At 35.6% G+C, this 27,567-nt stretch overlaps 1 protein-coding gene across 1 annotated transcript in view; it reads left to right on the top strand.

Annotated features, from left to right (window-relative positions):
• Positions 1–27,567, top strand: part of LOC136837770 (uncharacterized) — a 1,038,075-nt gene that overhangs the window by 899,811 nt on the left and 110,697 nt on the right. The window contains exons 11-12 of the mRNA XM_067102702.1: positions 512–689; positions 909–1,428. Of these exons, the coding sequence (XP_066958803.1) occupies positions 512–689; positions 909–1,428 (698 nt within the window). The remainder of the gene's footprint in view (positions 1–511; positions 690–908; positions 1,429–27,567) is intronic.

The following is a 27,567-nucleotide window of genomic DNA, read 5'->3' on the forward strand; positions in this document are numbered from 1 at the left end:
CTCTCTCTCTCTCTCTCTCTCTCAAGTATGTGCAGTTAGTTTAGCGTACTCATAGAGCGTATTTTTATGCTAATATATGTAGGGCGAATGAGTTATATATTCATATTATGTTCATAAGAGATTATACTGCAGATAGATCTTAAGCAAATGTTTACTCGATACTTATCGTCACATGCTTTTTAGATTACGGTTGCTTACTTCACTGGATATAAGCCAGACTACATGCTGGTTCTGCTCTCCTTCTATGACAATTTCATAATCAGCGCTCCTTTAGAGGTTGAGAACTGTTTATGCACGGGGAATTTTGCAGTGTTTGTGTGTATGTGTGTTGAATGAAAGTTTGAAAATGTTAACCATGTCAGTCACCGCATGCTTCATATATTTTTCATAAAGTCAAAGCGCAGAATTCTTAGCATTGAATAAGCCTGTTTGCTTGTGTTGTCAAAAAAAAAAAAAAAAATACTTTATAAAATGTTATATTAATGTTGGTGTTTTCATGTCCTTCTTTCAGATGACACTTATATGTATGATGACGAGGTTGGCGAAGGGGTCATGGGTGGTGTTGATGTTGGGGCGTGCGTGGGTCCGTCTCAGGCTGGCGGTTGTGTGGGTCCCCCACTCCACTGGTACGACGAGCCGCCCTACGAATCAGATCCAGAGGACTTCCTTATTGCCAAAGACCAGCTCAGGTAACGGGGGCTGAGGCCGGGATGCTCCGGCTCTCTTGTTTTAGCAGAACGCGAAGTAAATTTATAAATGTTTTGTGATTTTGGTCTCAGGTCTTGTTATTTATACAAATTAACATCATGATTATCATTTTTTATTATCTCTGTAGAACGTGTCGTTTTCCGGCCCATTTTATTTATTATTATTATTATTATTACTGTGTGTTTTCTTGCGGCCTTCAGAGAGCCCTACGTGAGCAGTATGAGAGTGGTGATGAAGGAAGAGGATATCATCTCTCTGAGAACGGCGGGTGACATCTCCATACCCCGAGATGTTACGAAAACCGCCCATACGCATTGGGCGGTGGGTGGGGCCCCTGGTTACGTCTTCCGAAGTCCTACTCACGCCCACCACCGCAGTCCTACCCACACCCACTGGCCAGAAGTGACCTACCCAAGCGGACGTTGTGTGGCGACGTATGCCCAACCTGTCTATGACAATGTCCGGTCGGGGAGTGTTGTGCTAGCGAGACCCGAGAGGAGGTCCCGACGGGAACCCGAATACCATAATGTCGAGTCCATTCGAGGTCCTCCTGGCAGCAGCACGGGCGGCAACAGTCGTAGAGGAAAGAGACCCCTTCTGAGGGACTCGACGGGTGCCGATTACTCCTCCGACGTCCACAGTGTCACTTCCAGGTTGTCGAACGTGTCCGTCGAAACCAATCGCTCCGACCCTACCGACCTCCGCCTCTCTAAGTACACGGTAAGGCACGAAGGTTGCTCTCGCGTTTTCATATATTTGTTGTTGTTGCTGCTCTGTATGTTTAGTTATAGCAACATATGTACTTTTGTAAGAAGTGACTTTCAAGATACCTGTACAGACGACCTTTATCTGGGAACACTGGCAGGGGAAGTCTAATGGGCTTGTAACTTACCCGTGTCGATTGTTAGAAGAGAGTAAGATAGTGTTCGTTTCTAAGTATGGTGCTGCAGTGTTCGATGCCGTATCCCTGAGAGACGTATCCTAAGTATGAATCAAGTAATTTATTTAGTAAAACCCAATCTGAGGTGCTTTACTTTCCTGCGTATGGTGGTGTCTTGCTGTGTTTGATGATGAGTCTGAGGCTTTTAAGTTCTCGTATGCGCTCTAACGATTGAGGTGCGTTATGATTAGAATACTTGAACATTGATTGCTTCTTTATTTTATTGACTTGTATTTTATACGTTTATTCGTACAAGATCCAGCCTCAGATTTTTACAATCTGATATAACTGGTACATGAAAAATTACTAGATTTGACCTACCTGTGGCTTATTTATACTTGAAAATAGAGGTATGCTTGCATTATCGAATTTCATCTTGCAATCATTGCATTGGTTACTCATGGTTAATTTGTTATTAAACTATATTAAGGTCACTCTGGACAAACGCACGATATCATGCGCCTGACACCAAAGACGTTAGACCACATGACAGATTCTTCGTTGCGCCTTTCCTGAGAAAATGTCAATTTTTTTCATGTTGATCTAATGTATTTGTGATTGTTTATTGTATGCAGGTGACGGCCAGATTGGCGTTCAAAGGTAAATTCCACACCCACTTACATATGAAACAATCATTTGGATAACAATTCAGTTCGCAATACTGTGTTTTTTGACCGCCCAACTGTACTGAGTTGTTGCGTGGCTTGGACCTCGAGTCAGTCTGCTTTCGTGGGGCGGGGGAGGGGGCCGGTTACCCACAATGTACAGCCAATTCTGGATCAATCCCTCACTTAAATCCTATCAAAGAAGTCCCTGTGATGCTCACGTAATCATTAAATTAACTTTCTTGACATTTTTACGTAAATCACTGAAACTTACATATTTACTTTGAAAAGTTGGAAAGTAAGTTTGCAGCAAGTTAGAGTCACCTTGCATTTAACTGCCCTCTCTGATACGGACTTGGAACGAACTCGAGTGCATTAAATGTTATGACAGGTACTGGAAAACCTTCATGGGCCGTAACAGTTTGGATCCAAAGAGCTACGACTTGCCCTGTAAAAAGATGGGGTTGGGAAAGAATGGTTCTTAATGTTAGTAAGGAAGCGTTGCTTATTGTCGTTAATGATGATACCTAATGTTTTCCTGTTCATCTACCTAAAGAGTCCATTGTAGCGGCCAGTTTTAGGAATAAGTTTGTATCTTGGACGTGCATTGTCAGTTCTGTTACTTTTGTTTTAGTACGTGTTGATCAACATTTTCACTTTTATGCTATTAGCTATCTCATTTACTCAGTGTCGTGGGGAGTATTAGGTTTGGCAGAAATATCTCACGTAAAGTTTTTCCCAGAAGAACAGGAATTGGGGCCTCGTGATGTTTCACGATGATTTTGCGTTTTGGCTGCGGCAATAACTACATCCTTCTTGTATTCTGATTATTACTCTGTTATATTTTCTAATATGATTTTATAGTCCCTTTATCTTGAGCAGTTTTATGAAAGTAATTAGATGTTACTGAGTGCTATTTGTCCTATACTGCGGCTAGTGAGAAATAAATGAATACTACTGTATTTTGAACTGTGGTTACTTTTGGAAAGATTGCAAATCGATACAAAATCTACAGAAACAAGAAGAATTCTACTGGTTGATTTGAAAATGTCGGCATCGGTAGTTGCCCAAAAAATACCACCCCTTTACATGTATGGGACACAGGGCAAATGAGATGAAATCTAATAACATTTCCTTGCTCCGAATAGTCAGATTGGCACGGAGCGAAACCGTGCGTAATCCGATATTGTAATGTATAGCGTAATTACATATACGGAAGAAATGGAGTAAGCTACAACTCGTGTGAATTCGACGGCTTTCTGGGTGCACTATATAAAATGAAATATGGTGTATTTAGATTTAAATAGATGGCGTTGTAGCCTGAGCATCGTAGGAACGGTAGGCTCTGCGAGTACCGTTGCCAGTGGAGTAATAATGATTTCATCTTTAAAAATGGATGTGTTTCGTCTGGCTCCGGCCAGCCTTTTCATTTCCACCGAGTTTTTATTTCTCTGCAGAATTTTGTGTTCTCGTTCATAGCATTTTCAGGTTAGCCTTATCAGTTTAAGGCATTTGTTTTTGTTTGTTTCTTTATTTGCTTGTTTTTGTCATGTTAAAAGCCTCACCCGGAACTGCTTGAGTAATTGAAGAGTATTGTAACCAAATGAACATGCGTATGTTACCAAGATTTGTGTCATATAATTTAATATAAAACATGAGACAAAATCATGAACATGCGCTCACAAGCGCGCAGATTATCCTGCAAAATATTCATACGGGTTACCTTTCACTTACATTTACTTTAATAATCACTTGAAAATACAGCTATCGTTGCTTATGCGATTTTGTTTTTATGGAAATTAATAATGTTTACCCTTGCATGTTTCTTTTGTAGCGATGAACTTGCTGACATATTGTCTTTTATCGCAGCGCTTAGGTGTCGGGTGATGGCCATGAGTAATGTGGCCGGTCGCTGATGCTCTCTGCAGAGAGCATCCGGGTATTGAGCCTTGCTTAGAACCGCGCTGGCATATTTGGAATTAGTTTCTCGTTGTAAACCAGTGTAACGGAACACACCCTCGCGATTCATTGTAATTTACCCTGCGATTAAGGTCTACCCAGGTCGATCTTATGCTTGAGTAATAAACGATAAATTATAACTGCTTATTAGGAAAAATATGTATATTCCATACGTAATTTTTCCTTTTGGACTTGTACTCAAATTTTAAGGTGATCGTTTTAATTCATCAGTATAATCTTCAGTCGCAGATCAACTGAGTCACATTTATTGTACGTGTGCTTAAGTGACTGAAGTTCTTGTTACGACCTTTACATTGCGACCGAATTGAGTTGATGCTTCTTTGCGCGAATGAACGTTCAAGTTAACAGACTTATTCCCTACAATTGAAGTGTTTTGGTGAACCTTCTAGCAGGGAAAAAAAAAGAAGAAAAAAATTCTGCCTGGAGATCACGGAAGCAATAAGTGGAGCCGCTGAAAGTGAATTGACCCTTTTTAGCGGATAATTACTTAATTCATTTTAATGCACTGAATTATCGCTTGTAAATTGAACAGCGGCTGAAGGCAATAGATGGTGATCAACTCCTCAAAGGTGTGGAAGTATTTCTTTTCATGTTATGTTACTTTCTTATTGTGAGGAATTCCTTGATGTGTTGTTCAGTGCCCTTGTTTATCCCATGCCTGGTAAAAGAAAGCTGATATGACGCAAAGGAAACAGAAGCTGGGAGAGAATTCCATACCTTTGCAGGAGGTGGAAAGAAACAAGTCATCGAACCAAACAATCTAACGATGTAGGAAGTTGTGCTGTTGATTGTTTGGCTGATAATTTTTTCCTTTGTATTTGATTATCATCATCGTTCTGTATTTGTTTATTCGTGTGCTTTATTTCATAAGATTCATCACTTTATTTTTATATTTGTTTATAATTTCAGCACTTCAAATAGCTGTAGAAAATAACCTCCTTTTGGGTTGCAAAATATTCTTTTTTATTTTAATTACGTTATAAGTAATAATAGTACTTATAATAATTGGTCCTCGGAGATTGCTTCGGTTTCTTTGGCTTGGGAGTAGGTCATGCTTGATAAAAGGCTTAGCCTATAGTGATGGAGATATACGGAATATGACTATGCGACTAGTCGGTATTTTGTACTGCAATTATAGTAGAAGTAATTTTTCTTAAGGATAGATTAGTTTGATCTCTCTCTCTCTCTCTCTCTCTCTCTCTCTCTCTCTCTCTCTCTCTCTCTCAGTAAATGTTATCTCGAATAAAGTTTTCGTTTATTGTTTCTGTAGTACGTTAACTTTGAGTATTAGACATTTGTTTTGATTTTGGCACTTTTCTGTCCACCTCAGAAATACTATGTTTGAAAATCCTAGCGTTTACTCTCATGTAAAATATGTTTATATAAATACGACATTATCCTGTTTATTACGTAGGTTCATGTGTATAGGGGCATGGGCTATGCATGTGTTATATTGATTATGTCTAAGTGATAATCTGATATACAGTAACTTTCTGAATATTTTCAAGATTGATGATGATATATTACGGTTGAAAAATTCAGACTGCATATTTGTTGTTTTATCTTATTTAAATGAGCACAGACAATACATATCGGGATATGTAAAGGTGGCTAAACTCCCTCAGACTACAGTCCATTTAGCTTTTAATTTCAGAGGGTCACTTTGGCTAGCGTGAAGTGGAAAGTCAGTTAATGCCGGGCATATACATCATAACAATCAATCAGACAAGCTTGGCACCTTAAAGTAGATGAATTAACTAACCGGCAGTTGCAGTCGCTTGCGGCAGGGCGAGTCAGTGTCAGCCCATTTCATAGCATCCGCGCACATTGCATGCATCAATTATGCCGCCATTATTGCATTAAGGGGAGGGTTTCTAGTAACCGGCATTTAGACGTATAGTACTCTATTCAACAGGTCGTAGGCTTACATGATAGTTTGAAGTCTTTTGCTGAGATAGATTAATCTGGAATTTCATTGCTTAAACTTTCGTTTTGGTAATCCTCAGTGAGTTTACCTTTCTTTTGGATCTGATATTGTGTGAGATATGTGCAAGTACCTCTACTTTACCTATATTTAATTCCTATGTATCCTTATAACACACACACACACAGAAAATCTGTGAAGGTTCTCCCCGTTACCATGTATAATAATATCCCAATGTTCGTGTCCCTTTTTATCGAAGGCAGTGAGGAGCATGAAGGGCTGACTGAGACACTCACTTGCATATTGATTTCCTGTTGTCTCTCTGCGCTGTTTGAGGCGAGCCGTGGAAAGAGACTTGCTTTGATACCCTGGGGCCCTGTTCCCCACCGGGTTATTTTTATTATGAAGCTTTTGTGTTCGATCTCGGTGAAGACTTGCGAAGAAAGTTGCATTTCTCCTGATACTGGCTCATGGTAATGTGCTAAGAATTCATATATTTTTACATATGCACAAATGAGTTTCTATGCTGTTTAGGTAATATATATATATATATATATATATATATATATATATATATATATATATATATATATATATATATATATATATATACTGTATATATTATATGTGTATATAATATGTGTGTGTGTGTGTGTGTGTGTAAAATGGGTCAAGAAGTTACTGGCTCTTGTGAAGAAAAATCCTTTCATTTTTAGTTTTCTGTAAAAGAAAACTGTTGTGACGGCTTTGTCTGTCCCTCCCCACTCTTTTCTGTCCGCCCTCAGATCTTAAAAACTACTGAGGCTAGAGGGCTGCAAATTGGGATGTTGATCATCTACCCTCCAATCACCAAAAATACCAAATTGCAGCCCTCTAGCCTCAGTAGTTTTTATTTTATTTAAGGCTCTGGGGAGAGACTGGGTGCTGGCCGGTCGCACCTGATAGTTTTATACAGCATTGTACTGTACAGAAAACTTGGTTGCCCCGAAGAAACTTCGGCGCATTTTTTACTTATTTATACCGCTGTTCATTTTGTGATTTTTCTCTGCCGTTATTTGATGCCGTGGTGTATTGATTCTCTTGATTTATATTATTTTTTTTAACAACCTTTCTCTTATTTCCACCATTACTGTGAGATACCAAGTTTTTTTCTTCTTGCTTCGAAAACCTGTTTCCAGGAAGTGTTTTTCTTGAAATCAGTTCTCGTCTTTACCTGTCTAACTTTCAGCTCTTCCCTCCACACACACACACACACACACACACACACAACACACACACACATCTCTCTCTCTCTCTCTCTCTCTCTCTCTCTCTCTCTCTCTCTCTCTCTCTACTCCTGTGCATCATTAACTTAAAGGAAACCTATTCCGTGGAAAGACTTTCCCTGCAATTGATTCTTCTCATTTTTACCTTATAGCTTTTAACGCTTACTCCCTGCCCCCTACTCTCTCTCTCTCTCTCTCTCTCTCTCTCTCTCTCCATCATTTACGTGCATAAAAAACCTATGCCCAGGGAAATAATGTTCCCTTTAATTGATTCTTCTCATTTGGACTCGTCTGGTTTTCAGCCCCCCTCCCCCCTTCTCTCTCTCTCTCTCTCTCTCTCTCTCTCTCTCTCTCTCTCTCTCTCTCTCTCTCTCTCTCTCTTGTGCTAAGACTTTTTTTGAGTGAGAATATGTTTTTATGTGGGACCCAATTAAGTTTATATGAATATACAAGTACATTTTAAGGATTATGAATATCGAAGTCGAGATGTCGTTGACTCTTCCCAGGATTATTATGAACGTTTTCTCTGTATCCCAATTACCAGGTAAATTACATAAAAAATGTCCCTGTCTGGCAAAGAAGTTTTTAAATGTAAATTTAAACGCTGTATCTTGTCTGCTGTATTTGAATTTCCTATCACCCTTCATATTATTGAATGATGCTGTAGTTGACTGTCAATCCAGATCTCATATTGTTATGATAATTTTCAGAACTGATAGTTCTCTTGATTTTCTCGTGTGAAATTGGTTTTACGATCTTTGCAATATACTTTTGATAGTTGATTTTAATTCGCTTCGTAAACTGTCCTGTTAGAAAAACAGCGTCATTCAAAGAAGTCAGGGATATTTGTGTTAAGAAAAAGTTACAAATACATCAGCGTCATATAACGCTGGAAGAGGGTGGTTTTCGAAGATAATCGATCCAGTGAAGCTTGGAGAAAACATGGTCAGCAGAATTAACAGAGCAATTGCGGATAGGAGAAACTCAAGCATAGCTGTTTGTATGTGCTAGCAACTGTTAAGTGTACACGGCCTTTGCGATTTTCTTGAATAGCATGGTTTTTTAAAAGGCGTGTGCTTTTTTATTTTTTTCTCATGAGTGTCTCCATTAGTCGACTGTCATAGATATTGTTTATGATTTGCTCAAGATGATATATAATTCTGACTTACTAAGAGAAGGTGCTGGCATCATTTTTAATTTTGTTGCCGATTTATTTTGTGCCAACTGCTACTGGATTTGTCGCCTCACTGTAATATATCTATAATAGTTTTGAAAAAGAGTAAATCCTTAGATATAAGTGAAGAGATCAGATATTTTTCTTCTCCGCGTTGCATATTCCGAAACCATTTTGCCATGCGTAAGAAGGTTACTCTTTTTACATATCATGCTTACAGGAGAAATTAATATCTCATATTTTATCAGCTGTAAAACTCATACGCTTTCATTATATACGTGCTGTACATCTGCTGCTACGAAAATGGTCGTGACATCTGTGAGGTGAAATGTTGCATCTGTTGATTAAGTCCAGGTGTCTCCAAATTTATTCGTCGTAGGGGGAAGAGAAACTCGTCGCAAGTGTTCGTGAGTAAAAAAAAAATGCGTAATAAAATACTGATTTCTGGTCAAAGAAATAGCTAATTGAGTTGAATACCTTGTAAGAGGATAGTGAAACAAATTCATAACAGTAATGTTGAAGCAATATTTTAAAATCCAATGGGAACTTGAAAGTTCAGTCGCGAAGTAAAGTCCTGCCTGGAATAATAAAGAAAAGTTCAAATTGGGGTTTGAAGAATGTTAAGTTGGAATTATAAACGAAGAGTTATATATGATAATATCAGGTGGTATTCACAGCAAATGTAGAATCTAAAAGAAAACTATTTCTTAGAATTTGTTGCAAAATTTCGATATTGATGTTGAAGTAAAGACTGAATTAAATGTGTCTCCAAGTATTGGTAATTGATCTTTGTACTTGGATGATATGAATGAGTATAAGATTCAAATTAAAAAATTTTAACACTTACCGAAGGAAGCTAAGTCGCCCAACTGGAATATACATAATCATTTTACATTTTGTCTTGTTCTGCCTAATAAATCTCTCGTCGAAATTCTCTCTCTCTCTCTCTCTCTCTCTCTCTCTCTCTCTCTCTCTCTCTCTCTCTCTCTCTCTCTCTCTCTCTCTCATGGTTTCTGGGTTTTTAAATAGTGCACTGGATTGTTTTGCCGAGCGAGACAAAAGTAGTCACGCTGTATCAGTGCTATCGTTAAACTCTTACAGGCGATTCACCAGATAATTTCCGATCATTTTCCCGAAACGAGCTGGGTGCTGTTACGAGACAGGAGAACCCGTTAGCCTGACGGTTCGTGACGGACAGAAAGGAAAGTTTCCAGTGATATCAAGGACACGGGATGAAAGAAAAGAATCTCCCAGATTTAGAACGTGGCATGGATGAGATCAAGTACATTACTGTATTCTGAAAATCGTAAACCAGAAGAGTTTACCGTTTATGACTTAAAATATGCTTATCATTTGGTCTTTTGTTTATAGTGGCTGAAGGGATGGACAGCAAATGTCCTTTTGAAACGGTGGTTCAAAGAACAATTGAACAGGAAGTCAAACGGTAATGAGTTGAATCTGCGATCTGATTCTGGAAGCAAAAGTAGGGACGTTAACTTAAACACAAAGGCAGTTAATGCACACATGCGTCGTTGCCATGCAGTTGTCATCATGCGACGCTTGACGGACTTTACCATCTACTCAAGAAAGCAAGACCCCGTTTTTGCGGCTTGCTATTGCACGTGGTATTGCAAATACATGTTGTCTTCCGCCTCTTACGCAAATATTGCTTCATTATTTTTCCTTGAATCCGGTTGAGTTTTATTATTACGTGGAAGTGCAGAGGTGTTTCTTTTCAAGGGTCGCTGCGCACAAAATGTGCCTTCCGGGGACTATATAAATTATACATGATTCGCATAAAAGATTGTGAAAAACATGAATGTTATTCTAGATTCTGCCGTGAAAAAGCGCGTATGTCTTTGTTTTTCTTCCTAAATGTAAAATTTTTGGTTCTACTCTTGTCATTTGCAAAGGTGGAATTAACGGTGTTCTTCGGTAAATGTTAATATCAGTGATTATTCAAATAAATAAGAAGGCATCAAACGAAATTTTTGAGTGTTGGTAGAGATTGAGTAGAAGTACGTGGTATTTCCGCTTATCTTTATATTTCAGCCTTAATTATTGCATCGTAGGTTATGGATAGTCTGTTGTCTTATATTTGGCAAGAGTATATATGTATATATATATGTATGTATATATATATATATATATATATATATATATATATATAGTATATACTATTGTGCACGGTAATATTCAAGTAATTTTATTATTTACACTGTACTTGTATCAAGTACCTTATGTTACTCTGTATTTTCTTTTTTTTATGTTTTTGTCATGGTTCAACATGAGTTCATTAACTTAGGACTGTCTTGTACACGGGAAAGTAGATATATGTATACACATTACTATATGTGTATATATATGTATGTATATATATGTGTGTGCGTGTGTAAGAATTCACACTTGTACGTTCTCATACTGTATATTTGTGTAATTAAGAATGAAGTACACATGTACGTACATATCAGTTAGTAACAGTATAAAGTCCCTTAGTAGTTGATTCACGCTGGTATTAGTCTCCAGTATATCATAATATTGTTTTTGAATAAAGGACCTTACATTTTCACAGGACAAGGGCATGCAAAATGAAGTTAGAATTCTGATTAGCATTGACAGCAGCATTTAGTTACTTTCATAATTGTTATTCATGTCTACATTCTATTGCATATAAGAATACAGTATATTTTTATCAGATTTTGTTGATGTACAAATGATCAATCATATTTATTTACATAAACAAACTATTAATTTCAACATTACCATAAGTTGAAGACCAAGTCTTTTTTTTTTCTTTGTTATTTTTCTGGTGTCAGTTATTTACGAGCCCCATTGCCTTCTTTTGCCCGAATTTATTAATAATTCCTTCTTTTTGAGATTAATAATCCGTATAGTGTTCATTTGGTCTAAATCATTACTTATAAGATGGCAAAGATTTTTCACTCACCCCCCATGTTAGTAACATTTCGAAGTTTGAGTGCAGTTATGTTTATGTTTATATACTTCTGTTATGAACATATTAGCACACATTGTATGCATTTATATATGTATGTGTATGTATATATATACATATATATGTATATATATACACACATAAATATATATATGTACAGTATACACACGCGCACACACACACACACACACACACACACACACACACACACACATATATATATATATATATATATATATATATATATATATATATATATATATTAGTGTTTGAGCTCATATTGTCATGTACGTATTTATGTATGTTTACGTAACAGACATTTGAGAATCCATCCTTAGCCGCAGGCTCATTGCGTGAAAGACAATGCAATGCCGTTAGGTGAAAATTTTTGCGAATATTGCACTGTCTCTCTCCATTTCATTGCTGTGGTTAGGGCGTGCTCTAAATACATAGAATTTGCAGCTAAAATGGCCCGGGTGCGAAAGGCGACATGACTCAGGGGAAATGTTTTATGAAAGGTTTAGAATAAACCCCCTCACACAGCGTTGCAGGCCAGAAGTGACCCCTTGCATAATCCAGGGGGGGGAGGAGCTTGCTTTACTTGGCCGTTGCTCAACCTCAAATTTCTCCTCTTTCTACTGGAATCGACGGTGTTTATTTCCTCTGATTTAGCAATTGTCTTTGTTTCTGATGAGGTAATTTAGAATTAGGGGAGCGTTCGTCCTTCTGTGCATGTCACTAAAAATTCCAGAATTTCCTGTAAGTTTTTTTTTCATGTTCTTCCGAGTACAAGATCTATTGTTAAGTGATGCAACTCCACTTTTCAAAGAAAATTATGAAGAGACTGAAAATAATAGTCTACCAAATATAACATACCCTGGCCTACAGTGCTTCACGTTGCATTGCAACCAGCTACGAAAATTAAACTTGCATTGGCCCGGTTAGTTTTCGGTAATCATTTTCACCGTACTCTTATGCGAAACCCGGAAATAAACATTGATATGAGTTTTTTTTATGTACATTAGAGTGACATAACCTGACGACGTAAGAATAAGAAGAAAAAATTATGAAGCTCTTAGTTATCTTACTTCGTGGATTAAAGATGTAATGTTGAACTGGTTTTTAACTGTGACAGAAAAAGGGAAGTTGTGAAAATTGGAGAATACATGCAGTGTATTGTTGTATAAAAATGAATTGTATGCACTGGTATTTCCCGTTACCTAGAATCGTCGTTTACAAATATCACGAGTTGTAGAGTAGATGCCATGTGAGGTCCAGACCGCTATTCAGCTTGAAGAAGTACAAATCTCCATATGGACAATAGCTGTTATTGTAACTCTTTTTGGTGCACTACACAATTGTTTACTTTGAGGTTCAGTCTTTCATACAAGTTTTTGACATGCATGATATCACACACGAGTCATAACGCTTTGATTTCCTCGTGGTTTTTGCGATTATGTCTGCACGTACAAGCGAGCGTGCATACTTGGTACACTAACAGTTCTCCAGTTACATCACCCGTATCCCATCTGTCAGAGCGCACAGAGCTTCGTGCTTTTTTTTTTTTTAACATCTCTGAGGCATGTTTGACAAGTGCATCTGTACTGTGGTTTGCAGAGACTCATGCGACTTTGAGAATGGAAGTATAAATATTCAGAAAATTTTAATTTTCTCATTGTGATTCGATAACTGTTGGCTTTATAATTCCTTAGTTGTTTTATTTATTGTCTGCAATAAGTCTTCTCAATTTTATGAAGAATTTGGTTATGAGAATATTTGGTTTTGAGCAGTCTTTATTCTTGACCTCCTTTATGAAAGTCTTTTGATTGTCTACAGCAAAAAATTATTAACAACTATTATTTCAGTGTCAGTGTTAATATTTTTCAGTCTTCTGAAAGTTCCTACATATTTTTAGTTATACGAAATAAAGACTTTCCTTGTCTATTTACAGTTCATTTTTCACATATTCCACATTAATAAGTGGTCATTTTATTATCTTACATTTGCTTGCATTTGTTTTTTTAGGAAGCACATCGCAGTGTATAACGTTGATATCCTATTTGTTTTAGCTTGACATTTAGTCATGAGTTTGAGTTTGATATCAGTATTTATTCCGCATTTATGATGAGCACTTAGATTCAGTAAGAAGAATAAAAGAGACGACGAACACAGATAATGGCTGATTTAAAGAACGCCTAGTTGCTTTAGCCAGTATCACATTCTCGAGACATGACCATTGAAGACTGACAACAGACGATGTCGGCTGTAACTTAATATGCAAGCGCCTCGATCTGTCCTTTTTGTGTCAGTGGCTGTGTGCGTGAGAAGACTTCCCAAAATGGAACCCCTCGGAAAAAGAAAAGACATAATTTCCCCTTTTGCAACATTGGAAGGTCACAGCATTGCACATAGATAATGACGCTCGATAATTTCCTTGCATTAGGTTATAAAGGCTGTCAAGGATATGCAGATAATGTTCCATACATTGATATCATGATATCTACAAGGAGATGTCCGTATACGTATCCTTGGACTTATATATTCTTCTTGGGTGGGTGGAAGAAGCAAGGACGTCTTAACATATGAGTCTCTCTCTCTCTCTCTCTCTCTCTTGTGTTTGTTCCCGCTTAAATGCTCTTGTATCTTGTTTATGCGAATGAAGAATAAGTTTTTGTGTCATTTCTTAATATTTCAATATTTTCAGTGGTGATTTAGAAAGATGCCTAATGAGAAACAGTATTACCCTAGAGGCTATGTTAAAATTGTCGATGCTTCGACAATTAAAGGAGAGCAATTGAAGGATTTTTATGCTGCCAAACTATTTTCATTGTCTCCGTACCTTGCAAGACTTAACTCCTACCATGCAGTGTTTTGCGTCCTCTTCGTGAGCGTGTATGCGTATGTTTGTGTGCGCTTGGGAGTTTCTTATTATGGTGATTTTTTGTGATTTATAAAGACCTTAGGTTAATTTTTAATTAAAAGGAGGCCGTAACCAACGACAAAAAGATTTATATTTGGTTCTCCAAATAGGTAGGAAGAATATGTGTGGAAATCTATTAAGATTGGGAAAGCGGGGTATCTATCAATATTCTCCTTTATATTCAGGAAAGCGTTAGCTTTAGTCTTTTGTATTTTAATTCACACGCACACAAACGCGCACACGCGCACACACACACACATATATATATATATATATTATATAATATTTATATTGATATATGTTGATATACTTTCTATACATATATATATATATATATATATATATATATATATATATATATATATATACACATATATATGTATATGTATATGTATATGTATATGTATATGTATATGTATATATTGAACATATTTGATTTTGCTGATTTGTACACTGGGATGAATACTAAGAAAAATATTAATTCAGTTATTATTAAATGCATTACCGAACATTCCCTTCTCCCCCACCCCCATCACTGGATGTCTGCTATCCTTTCTAATGACGTGGCCTCCTTGCTCGTTCTGTCACCCCGTGAAGCCTGAGAGGTGCTTTCACAATGAACGGTGATCGGGGAATCTGTCTTGGAAGGGGTGTTTGTCAACAATAGAATGTGTTATATAGTGTATATTAACAGAAGGACGCCATTGTTTACTGGGTTATAATCAAGGTTGTTTGTTGCTGTAAGGTGAAACGTATTAACTTGCATTGGTTTTTCATTGTATTGTTGTCAAAGCAGTAGAACTTTGTTAGCTAATCGGTATTCTTTTTTTGATATCCTTAATAAACAAACTTCAGGTATTGAGGATTTAACAATGAAGGTTATTTTTCAAACGTTCTTTGTAAAGCCTTCGAAATTGATGGTTTCTATGTTTTTTAAGAAATAATGCAGTATTTTTATAATTTCACTGATTCTTGATAAGAAATATGAAAAATGCCACAAATAAAGCAAGTAGGTCTTAGGCGCCTCGCTGTATAGCTTTTTAACGTACATCTTTTTCTTTCTTTCCGACCCTTAACCTAACGCTTGTGTCCTCCTTTCTCTCTGGTGGCAGCTGGCTCTGTTCGATCTCAACAAAGAAAAAACAGAAATGTGGTTAAAGGGTGGGGCGTATTTTTCAACCTTAGGAAATTCGATTTCACGGTTACTTGTTACTACAGAGCCAAGACGGATGGCCACCAATGCGTAAAAATCTTCCGTTTTGAAAGCTGTTTGATGTAATTTTGTTTACCTTCTTCCTTATTCCTTAACCTGATATCGATAGATTTTAATGTAGACATCTGTCTTAGGAAGTCTCTCTCTCTCTCTCTCTCTCTCTCTCTCTCTCTCTCTCTCTCTCTCTCTCTCTCTCTCTCGTTGGTTCATCATCCTCTTTTGGAGGTAATTGTATAATTGCAAAGAGAGAAGTTGTATCATTGTAAATCAGATGCATGTAGGCGGAGAAATGGGTATTGTAGAAATCTATGTTTTCATTTCTAAGTGTATATGTGAATTTGTGCGTCGTTTATATACGTATTTGTAATTGTAAATGCATCTTATTTGAAAGAGATGACTTCTCTTATCACCGAAACTACATGTGCTTTATAGCCCATGGATCACCTGTGCTGAAAACACAAGAAGGAAATGATAGCAGCACGAGCGGATGGTAGAAAGTGTGACAAATGGATGGAATGCTATAATTAGTGATAATGATAGTGCTGAGGTAATAATAGCAATGGAAGATTGTTTTAATTGCCACTTCAGTTGTTCGTTCAGAAGAGGAAAGGAAATCAAGGAAATGTTTTGAAACTATTACTATTGCTACATTGTTTATGTACTGAAACAGGCGCATTCCTGAAGTCTTTGTGGATTCTGACACTTCATTGAAATTTATTTAAAAGTATCTCTCTCTCTCTCTCTCTGGAATTTTTGCTGTATGAGTTATCTTTAACCTCTGTATAACGTTGGCGTGAAATTACTAGACTGAGTAATAGACTCATTATGCCTTCAAATAAGCGGCATTTTATAACCATTATACAATTACCATCAAATTGAATCTATTGTCTTTTTCTTCTACTTTGTAAGAAATTTGGGATCATTGTCAGCGAAACATTTTTTTAATGTATGCATCAGCATATGCATACGTCAGAATTTGAATTTAGAAACCTTTTTACTAATAGACACTTAACAAAACAAAAATATTTGTAGCCATTGTATCTGGAAAGAAGGGAAATTGTGCTCGACAGATTCACGTAGATATCTTGTTCTCAAAAAATAAGTAAATGAAAAAATTATAAAATTATTCGTACAGGTATAGCGTTAGAACTGTGCGTGTCTTCATCATTGAATAGATGTTATAATTACAATTGTTACCGTTATATTTGCTCCAGTTTTCATATATTATCATCATGTTCGTTATCGATAGTCTCTAGGAAGTGTATATTTTTGTAAGTCGCAATGTCATCAGGTTCGTCATGCACCTTTTGAAAGTTCTAGAGTTTTTTCCAGATTTAGTGGAAAGTGGCTGGAGCTTATTCCAGGTTTTCCACAGTAGGGAATTGTGTGATGGACAGATGTAATTTAATATATAAGATAATGATATTGATTCCCATTAGGCATTACTATTTATCCATCAGACAGGAAGAGTAGCAACCCAGAGTAAATCTTAGATATGGAAACAGAACGGCTCGTGAAAAAGAATATAAAAAATGTATATGAAGGACAGTTATTTTAATATCACGTTGATTTTGTATGACATACTTGCGAAATTTGTTGTGTATTGAAATCCTCCACGTCCTGTTGTTTAACAGTATATGACCGATTGCAGTCTTTCAAGTATTCGGTCTGTGTTTTGTAGCCATAAGTTGAACTATTTGGGATTCTGTAGTTCACCGTGCCTGTATTTGTCTGTTTTTAACTGTAGCCCACATATTTCTGTGTGTTTTTATCTGGTGCTTTTGATCTTGAGCTTTTGTTTATCTTTTTTTTTAACTGCTGATCAGTTTTGTTGAGGTCTTATTTGCCTAATTATAAGCAAACTGACCCGTCCACATTAACGATCATTGTATTTGTTGGCTGATTGCTGTATTTATCCACTTGCTTTAATTGCTTTCACTTGCTTTAATTGCTTACTAACTTACCATACGTCAGTGGAGAGAGTCTCATTAATATCGTCATGCGAATGAATGGGCGGCGCAATGGAAAGTATGGTAACGGCGCCCCTGCGGTGGGAGATCCAGTTATCGAAAGTAGCCTAGATAGAAGCCGAGTTAATGGCGACAGAGGGGATTTTCTAAGTGATATCTTTTCACCTTTTTTTTTTCTTCGCTTTAAGGTAGATTGTAGATACGCCATGCAGCGTTAACTGCGTTCTTTTAACGTTAATCGATCAGTTTATTTAAAAAATTTTTAGCAACTACTATGGTCATCGATATCTGAAATATCTTTGTCAAAGAAAAAATCACTGTATTAAAAAAAAATTTCGTTCTTTTCATGTAACCCTTTATAACATACATCTGACACCTTACAAGTGTAGAATAATATACAGATCTGATAAGGATTATAAAATAATGACTGTGATATGTATCCTTTGAATATAAGTAAGTATTCACTAAACCTAAAAACGCCACTTGATTTATAGACAGTATCCTGTCCGATTCTTTTGATGATGAAATTTGTGTGTTTGTATATATGTATGTTCAAGCTGACACTTGAATGCCTTTGTGTAATCAAAAGCCAAGCCTTCGTGTAAATTAATATTACACGGTATTTTTTATTCTAATTTGCGCGTGTAGTATGCTTTGAGCTTTATTTAGTTGTGTGCATCAAAGCATAACCTTTTATTCTCAATTAATATGTGAGTTACATTATTAGCATAACAACGTGCTGGAGGTCTGCAGATTTTTATGGCTAACTTTTTGTTCCGAAGTTACCAGTTGTTATTTGTCCTCTAAGAGTGATATAATAGTTATTCTGTCATACTGTTTACCATATTATGTTATTATTATATTTGTTAGTGCACCCATACCGGGAATACTAACCGTTTCGGCCCTAGGAACGTTACATACTGTCCCGAAGCTCGGACAAGATATTTCCGTTCTGCATGATTGAATAGGGCCCAGAGGTAAGACAAGCTGGCCTCGAGGCAAATCTAAGCGTGAGGTGATTACCAGTAGACTACCGCTGTTGCTCGAGAAAAATGACAGAGTGATGCCATGCCCTCCAGCACTGCTGTGTTATAATGCAAAGCCAACTTCAAAAGCGGAGGTCACAACCTTATACATGCTCTGTCCTCATCTATACTTCAGTGGCGTTTTGTAAATTTGTAAAATAAGCTTGAGCACCGTTTATGCGATGTCCAAAAATGATTTAAGAGTTGGGCTACGGTTACCCTAATGTTATTTCGGCTTATTTGAATTTGGATGGTATTATTCTTAAAGTAATTTTTTAAACATTATTCCATCATATCTGACTTAATGCATTTTAGTCTGTAGGAGGTGTTAAATGTAATTTTTAAGGTAATGAGAATTATCATTTCAGTTGCATGTGAAGTTCGTATTTTTACATTCTGGTACTTATTATTTTTTACTTTACTTGTTTTCAGGATAGTTTAAAAAACAGAATGTCAGTGTGCTGAGTGAAATAGATTGAGAGAATCTTATCACCTGGCCCCTGTCCTTCAGTTAGTTTTCATATTACAACACAGTCATAAAGTTGATAGTAGATTTGGAATATGATTTTGATTAAATAGGTCATTGTATAAATAAATAATATTCTTCGAGTATTAAACAGATATGGGGCTGGGATTTTTCTCTCTCCTTGTGTGTCTGATTGCCACTCCTGTTTCACAGCCGTAAACGTTTTGTAGTGGAAAATATCAGACTTCAGAAGGTTTCATGAGGTAGGCCAGAATAGCGAAAAATGTTTAGTACGTCCTCGAATACTTTGATTCCTCATTACCGAGAACTGTGTTAATTAAAGAGGATTATGAAGAAATAATTGCATTTTGCGGTAACCTCGAGATGCTAATTACTGTATTAATTTTTTATTAGCCAATTAATTCATTTATGTGTTTCATATAACTGGTAGTTTGTCCGTTTCTATGAAAGTCTCATTCGCATTTTCTTTAACTTTTTTTCCCTTTCTTGTCACTCTTACTGGAATATCATCAAGTTGTAACTTTTCTAATTTAGATTGAAATTTATGTCCTGTGAGTTTACTCACATAATTTTTTCTCGCTCTCTCTCTCTCTTGAATAATTTTCCCTCGTCTAGTGTGCGTCTTCGTATGAAGCCGGGTTCCAGGTTTTCTTAACATTCATCTGTAGCATGACTGAAGTTAAGTTTTTAGCATCCACATCCGAAACCTGTAGTTTCTGCTGGAAGCTTTTTGTCCGTCTCGCTTAGCCATCTTATGGCTTTTCGCCTTAGTAATGTTTTCAACGTTTTATTTGGATGCTCATTTATCCAGCGGGTGTTAATATGGAAATGTTACCCGTTAGGCGCGCTAGCCCTCATTTAACCAGAGAGTTATATATATATATATATATATATATATATATATATATATATATATATATATATATATATATATATATATATATATATATATATATATATATATATATATATCACCTGTCAGGCGAGCTAGACTTCGGTAAACTTTTATATATAATATACATATATATATATATATATATATATATATATATATATATATATATATATATATATATATATATATATAATGTATGTATGTATATAAATAATTTGTATGTATGTTTTATCGATTTTTTTGTTGATGGCGTTCAACTCAACACTTCTTTTTCTTACATGATCATAGTCCATATTTCGTGGAAAACTTCTCTCGTAAACGTCTCCTAGAAAGTGATATGACGGAACTGTGTCGTAGAGACCACTTCTTATGTCAGAGCTGCTGTCTTGTCCACGCGTGCTTTTATTTATGCTCACCAAACTCTCACTTGCGCTCAACTTGTTTGGTCACTTTTACTTAAAGGGCTTTTGGCTATGAGCATAAAGGATTCTATCGCGTTCCTGTTTTCATAAGACGGTCCAAGTAAGTTGACGTTGAGTACCACAACCGTCTTTTCACGTAAAGGAAGTAGTTTTAAAAAGAATTGGCGAGGTTCAGTTCGATTTCCCTTTATTCAGACTATAGTGTTCTTACTTGCTTAGTGTTCATTCTTTTACATTGCCTTGCTTTATGGTGTTTATAGTGTTGCAGTTGTGATCATCAATTTCAGTCTTATTGGTTCAATAAATAGGGTAATGGCCATGACCCCTTAAATTTACGATAAGCACTTTCTTTTCAGATGAAAATGTTTTTAGCGTGGCTTACAAATATGCATACATAACATTTGCTTACAGTATATAATTTCTCTTTAATATAATAGTGAAGCTGTGTTGGGGTCTTTAATATTTGCCAAGTGTGGGCAATGCATAATTGTTTACAATTAACTTGGAGATGGCATAATATTAAATATAGCTTGGTGTGGTATTAGAATATGTATTAGAGTAACAGTTTAAAGTGGCATTATCTAGAGCCAGTTCGCCCAGCTAAATTATACTTAACAGCGATGTTTATTAGAGTGATCTTCATGAACACAGAGGTTGTTCAGCTGCAGCAGTGCTTGATATATTATCCAGGTGAAACCATGTCATTAGGTGATGACAAAATCAGTCTCTCGTTGGTATGCTGCAAATGTCTTATCTCAGATCCAATTGCCAGTTTTATATTTATTTTCTCTCTCTCTCTCTCTCTCTCTCTCTCTCTCTCTCTCTCTCTCTCTCTCTCTCGTTAGTAGGCGAGTCCATCCGCTTTAAGTTTTTCTGGGGCAAACCCTAACGATTTTCTATATTCCGACGTGGCAGATTGCGATAAAATAATTCGAGAAATATGCGATTCGAAAGTGTTATGTTGTTTGGGAATTAAAATAAAAATTACGTTTGTTTTTAATGGAAAATTCTCTTTCATTGTTTTATGAGTTATGTTCCTCATTATTTTTTCCGTTACTTTTTAGCCATGAAGCCGCTTTTGCGAAAGCTGGTAATCTTGTTCTTCCTGTTCTTCTTTTACTTCTTATTAGTAATAATGTTGTTGCGGTTCGTCTATGAAATTTTGCTGAGTTATATTGTAATAGGAAATTCAAGTACTCATTGCCTATGTGGGCGAAACAGTAAATTTCAAGTTGAAAGACTCTAACAATAATACTAAAAAAATTGGCATAATTTCTTTGATCGAAAAGTAATTTATCTTTGTAGTATTATGAAAACAGGAGACACCAGTGTTCCATTCAATGGCGTGGTTTGCGTAGGTCTTTCAGTTACTGTTATTATTCAGAATAAACATACTCTTATGAATCAAGCCAGAAGACATTTTCATAAATGTCCAAAGGAGCGGATCAGAGGTATGGTATGTCCTAAATTTGTTTTTATGTCAAATATTTTGTCCTTTCTATTCCTTTGATAGTCAATTTTCCTTGTTCCCTCCCTCAGACACACTCGACCGGAATAACAATGGCAATTGGTTTGATTATTAGTAAGGCTATTCAGATTTATCTAGTTAAAAGAACAAAGCAGGTCTTCGTTTGAATGGAAGTTGAAACTCTTATCGGAAGGAAATTGCACCACTTTATTATGACAGAGCAATTTTATTAAAATACTTTATATATATATATATATATATATATATATATATATATATATATATATATATATATATATATATATATATATATATATTTTATAGTGTGTGCATGTATGTATATATGTGCAATACTTTATTTTTTGGGGCTTTCTTTTACGGTAAGTTTTGACTTTTTTAATTTTTTTAGCAAACTGCTATAAAGTACAGTTTTTGAGCATAAAAGTGTTGATATTTATTTTTTTTAGCAAACTGCTATAAAGTACAGTTTTTCAGCATAACAAGTGAAATGTTAACTGTACACCGACTAAAGATAAATATTGCCAAGCGCAAGCGTGGTTATTGGTGAGAATAGTTGTACACCGGTATTGCATGCAAACAAAAAATAATACTGCATTGGTACAAATTAAATTTAAAAAATAAGAATAGTGGTGGTAAGTATAGTGAATTAAGAGTGATTTTAGTAATAGCAGCACAGAAACAAATAAATTCTTCAAAGTTTCAAAGTTCTTTGAAAGCCTAAAACTTGAACAAACCGCTTGACATTTCCTTTAGCAACTAAATTCTTTACACAGAAACCTCCAGAATCGTTGTTAATTGCTTCCTGCCCTTGTTTTCCTCAATTCTAGTCTTAACGGGCACCGCTCAGCTATTAAACTGTTTTTGTCTTTCTGTCTATCCATCTAGATGTCTGGCTAGTTTTCACGAGTTGCTCTAGTACCAAAGGATTTCATTTCCTTTTGTTCATTTAGTAGAATTTTTAAATGCCACAAGTCAACGAATTTCCCATCACGTCAGTTTCCCTTGTCCTTATTTTGTGCGCATGGTTACAGGACTTGAACTGCGGGTATATTAAAACGCAACATCAGTGTTGTCTGATAAATGAGATTTCTTAAATTTAGACGAATTTCTTTGAAACAAAATTTTTTTTATTTTGTTTTCAGTTCTAGGATAACTGTGAATTATTCTGGTTGTTATATAAGAAGATATTCGTGTTAGTAAGTCAGAAGTGAAAATATTTAGGAGAGTAAGCACACTTACTTCCATGAGCCAATTCAATTCATTGGATTTTTCCAGTTGTGTTCGAGGTCCATGTTTTTATTATTGTAAATATTACCCGCTGTTTCTTGGAAATTTGGAAATTTTTGAAAAGATTTGATTTTAGGCTGCCTGCAAATGAAAATTTCCGCTCTTGAAATTCACTGACACTCAAGAATAAAGGGTCACAACCCTTCCAGTAATTTAGGTAATCTCCTGAACAAATTATTTTCCATGTCTGCATTATTGGCAGTCATTGTCGTTGTCTCTTCTAGACCGTAAAATAAACTTAACAAAAACTTACTTTTTGTGGATTTTTACACGCTATTCAATTATAGCAGAAGCTGCATTTTAATGTCCCTCTAAGTTATTATTTCCGGTGGCATTTACTCTAATGAAGGTCATTATCTTTTAAGTGTTACAGCGTACACGCTCTTGTTTTGATGCTCGAAATTGAATCCTTGTATAGGATGATGGGTCTGATGCGGTCGTCTACCGCCAAAGAAAAAGTCAGTTTGTGGGTCATGTCTTCAGAGCAATTCGTTTTACACTGTTAGAAATATGCATGCTTATCTCAATATTTACCCTAAATATTTGAGTAATAAGCTGTATGTAGAAGCTGCACGTCATATACACATATTTTTACCAATACTACTTTATTATGTATTATTACTCACAGTTTCATAGTCCCTCCAGTTAATTAAACCGCTAATTAGCCAGTTAGAGAGAATGTTTTTAGATATAAAGTTTTTTTCGTTATTATTATTATTGTTGTTGTTGGTGTTGTTGCTGTTGTTTTTGTTATTTAGTGTGTAACTTTTAAATAAAGTGAGTGAGTTCGATAACAAGCATAATTTTTTTTCTTGATAAGAATTAAGAATTATCGAGGACTATACTTCCGTGATTCGATTTCTTCGCCCGTTTCCAAGAAATTCGTGGCATTATTTATCTCCCTTTCTCTTTCTCCCTTTCTGTAATATATTCCCACTTTTCTTGAATAGCGAAGTATGAAATTCTCCCACCCCCCTGTAAGAGAAGTTGGAATGAATGACTCCAGTTGTTGCTTCCATAATTCAAGTTCGTTTCCTCTCATTCTAAGAGGATAGCCAAATGGAAAAGAGATTAGTCCTTTCATCTTTCTTCTTGTTTGTTCTTTTATTCCCGTGGGAATGCGAGGAATGCAAAGATTTTTATCAGGTTCCTCTATCTTCCTCTTAAAAACCTGTTGTATTAGTTCTTTTTTTTTTTTTTGTCTCCTTCTAGTTCTCTCTCTTTTGTGTTGGGTCCTCCTGGTCCCTCCGTTTTCTCATTCTTCCTCTTCAGAGAGAGAGAGAGAGAGAGAGAGAGAGAGAGAGAGAGAGAGAGAGAGAGAGCTCAAAGGAAGTGTTTTGTCAGTTCCATGTTCCCCTCCCCCCAACTCCTCCTCCCCTTTCTGAAAGAAAAAGAAAAAGTTAGCCGAAAGGTTTCGGTTTGTTCCTTTTAAACTTCATTGTCTTCCCTTTGGGCCTTCGAGAGAGAAACTTCCAATAGTCTTGTCTACTTAATTGGCTGCAGAGAGAAACTTAAAGTTAAAATGGATCTCTCCTCTTGAGATCGCTCTAATTCATCTTTTCTTTACTTCCTCGTCAGAAGTTTCATCACTCAGAGAGTTATGAATATTTTTCCCAAGCATTCCTAAAAAAAAAAAAACTTGTTTTTATTATTTTGTTATATAATGAAAAGTGATTCTAAATACAATACCCTCGTTATTATTGTAAATAACTGTAACCCCATCAACTGAGTCTGTGTAGCTTTGTGTTACATGAATGTTCTTTTAAAATTCTCTCTCTCTCTCTCTCTCTCTCTCTCTCTCTCTCTCTCTCTCTCTCTCTCTCTCTCTCTCTATATATATATATATATATATATATATATATATATATATATATATATATATATATATATATACATACATATATATATATATATATATTTAATATATATATATAAAATATATATATATTTATATAGTATATATATACATATATATATATTTCTCAAAAGCGATTATCATCATAAAACGACACGTATCTAGGATCAGATTTCATCTAGATGAATATTGTGTCACAAGTTTTCATAAGTAAATTGCCGTTGTAAAACTTGCGATATTTAAAGCAGAATGTAAGATGAGAATATTGGAACCTTATTGTTAAACCAGATTGTTTGAAAACGTATGGACTTTAATTTTAAACTTGAAAATTCACATAATTAGAGCTGATGCACGGGTTTATTTAGTAGAATTTTATCTTGTATTACTAATTCTGAGTTTACGAGCAACTGAAAACTAGAATATAGGCCGTGAGACGCAGACAAACTTAAATTGACCGCCGCTGTGAGGCTTTCTCTTTCTTAGTTGTCTTCTTTTTTTTCATTAAATTGCTATTCCTTAAGTTATTGTATCAAACATTTTGTAAACCACAATTACAGTATCTTTTTCTTTTAAAGTATTAGATTTTTAAATTATATATATATAATTATATATATATATATATTGTATGTATGTATGTATGTATGTATGTATGTATGTATGTATGTATGTATGTATGTATGTGCATGTATTAAATACAGTTTCTCTACATCCACGCAACAGCGATTGTCCAGTTTTTTCTTCACATGTAGGTTTATGATTTTGCTGTCATCGTTTTCATTTTAAAAATATTTAAAATTAAGAATCAGAAATGGATAGAGGCGGCTGAGGAAGAAAAGGCAAGAATTTTGCCCTTTCAGCAACGTGAAGCTTTTAAGCATATCGCCCGAAGACCAGGCAGACTAAATCCAATTACGTTGCGAGGGAACTTTCAAGAGCTAATCAATGCAGAGGCACACCAGCATCGAATGCCCATCTGCATAATATCCTTGGACATACAGTGGTTGTCAGTCTTCCTAACCGGGTGTGTTGGAACTTATTAAATGCGAGTTATGGTCTGCCTGGAGTTGGTCAAATTGCTGTGCGCATAGAGGTCGGGATTACCAGCCTGCATCTAACGTAGTACAGTAATTTCATCTGGGTGTTTCGGCAGCGATTGATCTCTTCGTGCAGTTGCACCATAGTCCCTCTTTGTTGCTTGTGGCTTTGCATGATGGGAAGTGGACCTTGATTCGTCTTCTTTTTCTGAATGAAGTTACTGAAGTTTTGACATTTTAGGCGTATGTATCATGTATTTGTCGGTTTTATATTGCGATTTTGATTTTTCTGTTTGAACTTGCGTTTATAAGTTGCAAGTATAATGTTTCTTATTATTACTTTGTATGATCATGTTTATACATTGCATATTGTATTTAGGTATAGTCATAGTGTGGCAGTTACAACTGAGCAACGAAGTTAATATAGAAGATCATTACACTTTAATTGCGAAGTAGCTTGTGATTTTTGTGCAACAAAGTGCTGAATGCTGTGTATATCAGAGTTAGAAGTGTGTGTGTATGTATGTATATGTATATATATATGTATGTATGTATGTATGTATGTATGTATGTATGTATGTATGTATGTATGTATAGATAGATAGATTAGATAGATAGATATACAGTAGATATATATAATATAAATATATATGTTTGTATATATATATATATATATATATATATATATATATATATATATATATATATATATATATAAATGGTGCGATGTTTCTGTGTATCCGAGCCGTGTATGGATGTTAGCCAAGAACAAACGAGTGTTGTTAGCCTACCTTGTGGTGATCCTGTGATATGAGCTTTGGTATGCAAACAATTTCTCTGGGAATGTTTCTTTTATTCGTGGCCCCATGTTTTCTCATTTTGGGTTTGTTTGTTTGTTCCTTTGCCTCTCCTTTCGTTCTTGTCTCTTCATGATCATGACGCTGATTCTTTCCCATTCTGCGCCTAAACTGGGTCTGTTTCCTCGATGCTAGTGATAGCCCGGTAATGGCGGTAATGTCAGCCATTAACTCCAGAATTGGATTTTAACTTTCTGTCTCAGATGAGTGGAAGAAGACACGTCTTCTTGGCATGTGCTCCCTAATTAGGCTTCAGGGTTGCCTCGGTGTTAGAAACTCTTGAAATTCTTTCGTGGTGATTGCTACTATGAGTTGGATGACGACTGTGAATCTTCAGAGATTCGGTTATCCTCTTATTAATCATCTGTAAGCCGTTGGTTCTTCTTAAAAGGCTGTAAGTCTTTTTCCGTATTATACTTTTTTCTCTTTTTTTTTACACATCTTTCTTTCTTTGCAAGTCACTCAAGAGTGAAGGATTATATATATATATATATATATATATATATATTATATATATATATATATATATATATATATATATATATATATATATATATATATATA

This window comes from Macrobrachium rosenbergii, chromosome 4, assembly GCF_040412425.1.
Source record: "Macrobrachium rosenbergii isolate ZJJX-2024 chromosome 4, ASM4041242v1, whole genome shotgun sequence".
Taxonomy (NCBI): domain Eukaryota; kingdom Metazoa; phylum Arthropoda; class Malacostraca; order Decapoda; family Palaemonidae; genus Macrobrachium; species Macrobrachium rosenbergii.